Genomic DNA, 9,650 nt, shown 5'->3' on the forward strand with positions numbered 1-9,650 from the left:
GCCGAACTGGAAAAATTGGGTGCTATCATAAAGCTTTGTATAGGCTAAGTTCACGAGCTGGAGATAAGCGGACTCGAACTGCTGACATTTGGCGTAGGGTAAACCACCGCTTCTTAGGTCCCCCGACTGATTCTACCATAGAGGCCAACGATAGACAATAACTCCCCCCCCNAATGCATATTTAGGGTATTGTTGAACAACACCACTCCTAGATTACTAGAGGAATCTATAATTGCGGGTTTAAAGGCGGAATTAGGGATAACGAAGCCTTGGGTGTATTCTAAGTGAATTGTGCTAAATAAAGTAAGCCAGTGTATCTCGGGAGAGTGCAATAGTAGATTACTGTGATTACTCGAGCAGAGAATTGCGGTAAGATTAGCGTTCATGATTGATAGAGATGTGTGGGTAAATTTGTATGAGCATAAACAGAAGGGATTCCATCAATAGGGGAAATCATTGCCTTAGCTTTTTCTCATAATTGTTTACAACCTTATTAATTTAGTTACAACCATTAGTTACTTGCAAGATAGTTGTTAAAGAACACTCAACTGAGAATTTGAATATTTGAGAAGTTGGTTCTGAAGACTTAGTGGGTCTGAAGATAGCGGTTGATAGGTTAACTCTCTGTGGATTCGACCCTGGGCATAATACTCGGGTTATATTTGCAACGTCCGCAGAGTCCTTTTTATAAGGCATAGTTGGGTGTGATCAGGGACCGAAGTGACTTGGTTTTGATGTCAATTCACATTGACCGGAAGCTCCTCTCATTCCCTCTTATTAATTATTAATAGTAGTAATATATATATAATAATATAATATATAAATAAAATACTTGCTATACTAGTAAGTAAAGTAATATTATATATATTATTTAATAAATATATATCATATCATATTATTTTTTAATTACTGTTATTATGATAAGATGATAGTAAATAGTATAGTAGTAGAAAACTATAATCCTACTTATTAGAAGAGGGAACACAGGCACCTCTCCGGCAATATGCCTGCTTGGCGTATGGGTATATTTGGGATTGCAGTCTTTCCTTGCCGAGCTGTATTGCACTGTCTGGTCTACGTGACTTTTTGCTGAAAAATCAGTATTATTTCTTCTAATTCCCACTGTATCCTTGTACGGGTAACAGATTGAATTGCTGCAATTTTTTGAGTTTCATTTTGCCCCTACTTTGCTTTTTTTAACGGTAAATGAACTTGTACATTTTTGTAAATCCAACTAATAGTACAGCCTTGTTTCAACGTCCAAAAAGGCATTAATGTTGATGATGTCACATGAAAGTGACACATGCTCTCATAAATTCACTACTATCTTAGTACATGTGCTTTATAATGTTTTTTTCTCCAACGTAAACTTTAAAAAGTATACAAAAGAACCTCATTTTTGTATCCTTCATTGCAAATTAAATTTCACCGCCTTTAGCATACTCATTTGTAAAATCGGAGTATATAAAAATTAATAGTATGTCCTTTTTGGCCGAAATAGAACTGCAAAAGACAAAGAAACCAGGTTTGATTTGTGTTAAGCTTCTTTTCTGATGATGGGCGTTGCGATGCTATGGAGACTTTGGGCAGCATAAAAACTCAGTCGAACCCCGAAGTTCTTCTTGTTAGAAAAGTTGATACAACATCAAGAACCAATGAATATAAGACATTAATATGAAAGTGATACAAAATCCACAAAGGAAACAAATTGCAATTTGTATAATTGAGGAAAGAAAAAGTTCAGAAAGATAAACACTTACATAACAGAAGCCCAAAGTTAAGACCAAGAGGAGCGATTAGAGACTAAGGACACATATTAAACCTAATTTTTTGATTAAACTATAGTCAAAAATTATTTTGATATTCAAAACATATTAAAGAAAATGTAAAGAAAATTAACTACCTTACAAAGATATACAAGAAAATGACAGTGCAGATAGTTGCAGGAGCACCTTTGATAGAAGCAAAACATCTATAAAAACAGAGAAAGAGACGAAGAAAATAAGATAAGAACTTTAGAAGCAAAAACTCGCAGAGAGAACATAGAAGAGATGGTATGTAATTTCTTAAGTTATAAAACGAAATCTTTGTACCATTCAGCAAAGTTAAGCATAGAGAACATAGAAGTCACGAGATGTAATTTTTACATTAGAAAAAGAATCTTTGTATCATTCAGCATAAGTTAAGCAAAAAAAATTGCTCATGTTAATTAGCACAACATGATCATAAAGCAGACTCCCTTTAAAATTTGAATTTCAGGTAATAGTATGGACAAGCAAAATTATTAATTTTTTGCTTTTCAATTATTTTAGGTGGTTTAAGATTAACTTTAGGATTCTTTGGAGATGGACTCTTAAAACAAAAAGTTCTTTAACAATAAAAAAGTATGAAGAATATGAAGAATTAACCTAAATAGTCCTCCATCCAATTACTTAAGCTAAAAATATTCGTCAAATGTATTTTATATATATATATATATATATATAACGTGGTACAATCATGTATCATTAGTGTCTATTTTGTGTATACCAACTAAAAAGAAAATAATAACTGTCAATCAGTATGAAGCTCCCAAAAATTATGGTATAGTATTGGAAAACTTACACAAATATTCCAAATAAATGTCAGCTTACCAACCTCTAGCCATTAGTCATAGACTTACTAAAACTAGCCAACAAAAATTGAAAAACCAAATAATAGGGTTCTTTCTCTCAAAGAATCACATGCAAAAATCACCTTCCATATTTTTAAGCGTGATTAGCAACATTAGATACAAGACGGAAAGGAAATTTCATAGACGGGGTAGCAATTAAGGTGATGAAATACAAAAATCTATACAATATTCCAAAAATCTAAACAAAAAAGGAATTTTTTCAATGGGTATAGTTGAAATTCATTGAAAATATATAGATAAGTCAATATACAAAATTTGAGGAAGATTGGAGGTGATTTGGATTGGTTTTGTATCAAAATTCGTAATTAAATCGAGTTCAAAAAAGTCTTTTGTGACACATGTATCAAACATGTATCACACATGTATACATGGATATACATGTGATACATAATTGATACAGACATAATACATATGTGATACACAAATAATACACAGTGTGATACGCATATTATTTTTTTTCATGTTCAGCTTTTACTTCGACAAACCACCTCAAAACTTCACCAAATCATCCCAAAACTGAGATTCAAGCTTTTTAAGTTGTGCCCAATCTATTCTAATAACACCCACTCAAAACAAAGCAAAAAATTGATATTTTTTTCCTACAAATAGCTAATTGGCTAATTTGGCTAATATTAATAATATTTTATCAATTGGCCAATTTTATAATAAGCTACTTATAAATGGACATAACTGGTAATTTTTCTATAGTATTTAGCATACATTTATTGGGCCCGTGCGCAGCACGGGCAACGTTTACTAGTATACTTAAAAAGATACGAAAAAGGTGCATAGATGAGTCTAGGAGAATATGGACTTCCATGCTAAAGCTAAACAATGGGAAAGGTCAAAATGGGTAGAACCGGGCCCCGACAGCCATTACCGACCCGATTCAGAAATATAAAGAACCCTAACTATGATTGTAAAGAGAAGCCCTAGCATTCAAATTGAAGCGCCACAAAAAAGTCAGAATCTTTCAATGAAACTGAAGATGAAACAAATGAAGAAGAAGAAGAAGAAGTCCAATCCCAATGAGGCAAAATTAGCAAATAGTTTTGCTCCAAATATACAAAATTTGAAAAGTCAACAGAAGAAGAGGAAGAAATCTGTTGCAATGACAATAAAGGATAATCTTTTCAATCAAATTATTAGCAAAAGACAAAAGTTTAATGAGAAATCAGTGCTTCCCAATCCGATTTGCAAAGGTATCTGTTTCTTCGGCTGCTGCTGTGTGTGTGTGTGTTTTTAATGCACCTGCACTATTTCAACTATAATTTTTTCCTAAAATGAAATTGCAGGGAAGAGTGTGTTGGATAATAATACAGAGCAGACGGATGTTGATAAGGTGAGTTCTGATTTCAAGCTGGTTTTACTTGCTTACATACAATTGGGTTTAATTTGTTATTGGTTGGACTTAGATTGATTAGACATTTCTCCAGGTTATGCTTAAAAACATTAAAGATAACGTTTTTCCGTGAAGATAATATGGCTAGCTATTTTCTTCTTTATTATTTGTTAGTAGTAAATACTAGACTGAAGAAATTAAGAAATTTCCAGGTTTATCTTTTCTGAACTCTTGGTTGAAATTGTCTTATTTATGTGTAGTTGAAAAAAAGATCTGATTACTTTTCCTTTCCTATCTAGGCCCTGGAAATTCACTTTGAAGAGGAAATTTTTATGAACATTCTCAGCAGGTTACCCGTGCAGTCTCTTGTTCAATTAAAATGTGTTTCAAAATTTTTGAAGACATTAATATCCGATCCTTACTTTAAGATGAAGCATCTCAGTCATGCCAAGAATGACCCAAATTCCCAAAAACTTCTTCTTAGCCAAGATTCGCCTTATAAACATGATATGTATACCTTTTGTTGTTCTTTATCGTCGGCTCAACTGGTTGAGGATGAACAAAAACTTGATTGCCCTTTAAACTTCAAACCATCGGGTTGCAGAATGTATTGTTGTTGCAATGGGCTGTTTTTTCTTGGTGTTTATGATGGATCTTATGAGCACTTTTTGCTGTGGAACCCCTCCACAAGAGAATCAAGAGTACTTCCCCGTCCAGAGTATTTGAATAGATGTTCTACTTACGGAATCGGATATGACGTTACTAGTGATGACTATAAGATCCTTAAGATTGATGGGAATGTACTCGATAAGTCCATAATGCCCTATGAAATTCTTGAGTTGAAAAGTGGTTCTTGGAGAAATATTGGTAAGCATCCAGATGGGAGAATCGTTATGTCGTCACTTTGGGACCCTGTTATGTATCCTTTGGCATTTGTACACGGTGCATTCCATTGGCTTAGTGCGTACCAATATATGACTCGGTCATCTTATGGTTGTTATGTGGTGTCATTTACTGTTTCAAATGAGGTGTACGGAGAGATTCCCGTGCTAGAGCGAATGTGCTATGTATCCAACTCCGGGACCGACCAGCTTGGCATTTCAGAATTGGGAGGAATGATTTGCTTTCATTCTACTCATATTCATCAGGGGGGGTGTACTTTTAAGTTATGGGTCATGAAAGATTATGGTGTCAAGGAATCTTGGACTGAATTGCTTACAATAAAAGAAACTGGTCTTTCTTCAATCCGACCGAAATACATGTTTGTGAATGGTGAAGTTTTACTGTCTTGTGGACGTCCGCTACAGTATGGTACGGTATTTAGGACATCCACAGGACCATTTGGATTATCGCCTCAACGTTATGATACCTATCAAGAAGGATTTGCGTATACAGAAAGCTTGATCTCTCCTAAATTACTTACTTAGTATTTGTTTATGTATGAATGAGAACCTTTTTATTTTTTGCGGAAATCATGTAACATCTTTCCTTGGGCCAAGGGTCTATCGGAAACAACCTCTCTACTCTTGAGGTAGGGGTAATGTTTGCGTATACACTACCCTTTCCAAAATTCTACTTGTGGGATTATACTGAGTTTGTTTTTGTTGTTGTCGCTGGATATCATGTACTAACTTATTTTGACAAGTTTATCTATTGCTTTCCATTTTTGCTTTCGATATGTATTCACAAGCGATATGAGCCATTTCGATTGAAACCCCATTTTTTACCTATTTGTTTCTTGTCCAACTTTATATACTAACTGCTATGAGTAATGAATTTTTTATTTTCAGCTGTAGTCAAGTATTATGCTTTGTATTTAAGAGCAATGGTGTCATATCTTCATTTTAATAGTTGCAGTGATACAAAGCTAGCCCTTTTGCCTTCAATATTCCTGACCTGACCTGAGTGTCAGCAGCTAAAAGTAGGCTTGTAAAAGTAGGCTTGTAATATTTTGAAGAGTTCTTAAACAATATCTATCCCTATTGTTTCTCCAAAACTTTCATTTCATCCTTATTTTATTCTTTTAAATTTTTTAAGATAAAAAGTCACAATTTTATTGCTACTTAGAAGGGATACATTTGAAGGATGAGGACATAAACCTTGTTAATGCCCCATTTCATCCGGGGTGGCTCAAGCATTTTTAGTGGCCTAAGGCCAAAATTTATTTGGGGGCCTTAAATTTAGAAAGTAAAAAATATCTTTCCCAAAAAATCTTTTTTTTCTTGCCTTTTGAGATATAAAATTGTAAATAATTTTCTTATTATCGATTTCTTCTAATAATTTTGTTTTTGAATGACAATATCGCTAACTCATTTAATCTTTCTTGAGAATTGTTCATTTTAGATAAGATTTTATTAATTTTAATTTTGAAGAACTTATTTCTATTTGGCAACTGTTATAGGAAATGTTAATATTATTTTATAAAAAATAAATGCATTTGAAAAAGAATTAAGTTTTTTTATTTGATTGAATGTGTCGATTAGAGTAATATTTTCTACTTAAACTATCTTTTAAAATATTTTTAATTTAAAAAGTAAGTCTAAACCATCAATACTGGAGTAACTATATATTTTTAAGTTCTCGTCATCTAATTATCTCAAATTTTTACCAGTAAAACTGTTGAACTGTTGCACTTTTATACTCTCGGAGAAAGAAAGTAATAAGGAAATTAAAGAGAAAGTATACAATCTTATGCGAGAAGGAAAAGCAAGATTATGACGTAAAATAAATAAGAAAGAGAGTGTAATAATTTACAACTATTCATACATCCCATAATAATCCTTCTGACATTGATTATTTAAATTTAATAAAATTATCTTTCTCAAATTTACTTTTCTACTAAAAGTACTCTATCTTTTTTTTAAAGAAGTCATAATTCTATTATTGTTAAAAAATGGGCCCCCTCCAAATTTGGGGATAAAGCAAGTGCCTTACTTGCTTCGCCATAGAGCCGACACTGATTTATCTTTTGATATTTCACTTAACATGAAATTAGTGTTTTAAAAAGTGTTTCTGGGGCGAGCCCGGGGTGAGGCGTACCAAAAACGTCCCGAGACGATGGTGGGGGGCGAAAGTCCCGTAAGGCGTACCCCCATAAGTTTGGAGCGTATGTCTGGGCGAATTTTGTGGTTGAGGCGAGTTTTTTTGGTTGAGGCGTTAACCCAAAACACATCTTTTTAAAAAGGAATTAAAAACATTGAATTTAAAAGTAAACTTTTTAATATTACTAAAAGCCCTAAATTAGAAGTCTTTCCCAATTCTTTCCGCTAGTCTGCCTCTGGCAAGAGCAGCGATTTATCAGTTTTTTTGCAACAGAAAACTTCATTCTTCTCCGTACATCAAATTCAACAGGTTTGTCCCTTCCTTTATATAAAAACTAGTGAATTTGCCGCGAACATAAGTAATATCAAACTATTATTTTCTAAATTAAACAAAATTTTGAGAAGTTAAAACAGATTTTTTTACAACTATATTTTTTAAAGCATTCCTTAATCAATTACGAATATAATCAGTACATGTCTATTAGCTTGAGAAATTGAAGGCTGGCACACTACACCGTACCTGTTCTAATAGTTCTTTGAGAGACAAAAGCCTACTCTTTTGTTAATGACCTACATTATATTACTGTTTTGACAAACCACAGACAACAAACAACTAATTTCAATACCTTATATTAAGAAGTGCCATAGATATGTCTAGCTCTCTGGAGCTCCGGAAGAACTAAGTGCTTCGTTGTGACTTTAATGCGAAAAATATAATCTTGAAACATATGGCTTATTACTGCACAAAGTCCGTCGTTACGATACCATAATTACATCCAAGCTGATATAGAAATACAAATTAGATAGAAGAAATTACAAATTGCATCACATCATAAGTTAGTAAGGTCCTGATGGCCAACATTTCTTACTATCTTACACTAACATAACTCAATTAATTAGAACTACTCATACAGATAAAGTGTAAAGTATGACCACTGATCTTTGAATTCAATATTCCAGTGAGTACTTGTATCTAATATAAATAATTATTTTTTTGAGAATTATGAGTTTTGATGAGCTCACACATCCTTCTCTTCTCCAATGCAGTCAATTACTTGGAATACATATTTTGTCGTGCAACCTGTTGACACATTGCTCCACAATGAACAACTGAAAATGACAATAAAAGTATGTTACAAATACTATTGCAGGCGAAAGGGATTAGACAGATTAATTCAAAATTAGGTATGAGATACAGTAGTAAGAAGATGCATCAGTCCTCTTACACCAACTCTTACCGTACGTAAAAACCGGCATGACATAAAAAAAGATAAATTCACTTCTGTTATAATGGTGGACTTCAACCGCTGCCAACATAACATAGTGCTCTATCTTTGGGTAGGATGACACACTTGATGCCAATAACCACAAATTTGCCTTCTAACAACAAAAAGTTGTTCTCCCTAAAAGCTTCAAAAATAATTTCTCTATACAATGTAGTAAAAGGTTTTCATGAAAAAAAGGAAGTAATACAAATGCACAAGTACCAGTTCAATATCTTTAGTCAAAATTGCTATCGTGATAGAATTTTCAATCTTTCTTGCTTTCCTGCTCTTTATGCCTATGTAGGAATGATCAAAGGAGAATGGATTCCAAGTAGCCCATTTGTGTATACACTACTACAAAAAAGGCCTTTGGCAGCAATAAAAAATAGCATTAGCGGCAATAACAATAGCCGTTATATGATTTATCGGCAATTGATGTTTAGCCGCTGAAGCCGCTAAATCACATTTCTTTAACGGCAAATATTTTCGGCAATTATGATAGCTGCTAAACCCACTTTAAAAAAGGCTAATAATGCTCTTATAACGTCCATTTTTATAGCCGCTAAAATTAAAATATTTTTCGCTAAAAGTCCATACTTTTAGCAGTAATTGTTTTGTGGCAATTAGAGTGGCAACAATATATCTTCTAAAAACGTATTATTATGCTTTTTTAGCGTCAATTTTAATAGCTTGTAAATTCAATTACATTGCCACTAAAAGTCATCTTTAATAGTAATATAATGGCTACAATATTCCCTTTTAGCCACCATTAATAATTGCTACTACATTCGATCAAAAAATAGTGCAAATAACAAAACATATCAATATTAATTTATCAAACCGTAATATATCTCGTTAAATCTTAACAAACAAAAGGAAGTACTTCCAAAATATTAATATCACAATAACTTAAAAAATAAACTTAAATTGTTTGAACTAAATAGTTAATGTCATTATATAACTAATCTTAACAAATTACAATCTTCAAATAATTTCTGCAACGCTTCGTCATACTGAAATCTTCCATCCGCTAAATTATCGAACATCAGACTGTATGACCTGAAATTAAAATCAGGGATTAAACGAATGAGTCCGTAGAGATTTTCAATACATTAAAGTTCCTTTTAAAGACATGACTTTCCTAAGATGTATTCAGTCATGCATGCCTGTCTTAGGGAAGCATAAAGAATGCCTTTTAAAATGCCAACCCAAGTAAATATTGTGTGATAATGGAGAAATAATTAGCAGGAGTAATTTATATGTTACCATCTCAATAAAAAACTAGGGAGTTATTTTTGCCTTCTATCACCCAACGCATACATTTAACC

General features: G+C 32.9%; 1 protein-coding gene and 1 long non-coding RNA gene across 3 annotated transcripts; one reads left to right on the plus strand and one right to left on the minus strand.

Annotated features, from left to right (window-relative positions):
- Positions 1–3,495: 3,495 nt before the first annotated feature.
- Positions 3,496–5,692, plus strand: LOC109207372 (F-box/kelch-repeat protein At3g23880-like). The gene is made up of 3 exons (XM_019370274.1): positions 3,496–3,876; positions 3,970–4,016; positions 4,316–5,692. The coding sequence occupies exons 1-3, from the start codon at positions 3,588–3,590 to the stop codon at positions 5,441–5,443; spliced, it is 1,464 nt and encodes a 487-aa protein (XP_019225819.1). The 5' UTR covers positions 3,496–3,587; the 3' UTR covers positions 5,444–5,692.
- A 2,079-nt stretch (positions 5,693–7,771) lies between these two features.
- Positions 7,772–8,775, minus strand: LOC109207369. 2 transcript variants are annotated; one of them, XR_002064998.1, is made up of 2 exons: positions 8,296–8,775; positions 7,772–8,167 (listed from the first exon to the last, which is right to left on the minus strand). It is a non-coding gene; the product is annotated as an uncharacterized LOC109207369 (long non-coding RNA). The 2 variants fall into 2 exon arrangements; XR_002064999.1 differs by having other exon boundaries at positions 8,545–8,769.
- Positions 8,776–9,650: the final 875 nt, after the last annotated feature.

Source organism: Nicotiana attenuata, unplaced genomic scaffold, assembly GCF_001879085.1.
Source record: "Nicotiana attenuata strain UT unplaced genomic scaffold, NIATTr2, whole genome shotgun sequence".
NCBI lineage: Eukaryota > Viridiplantae > Streptophyta > Magnoliopsida > Solanales > Solanaceae > Nicotiana > Nicotiana attenuata.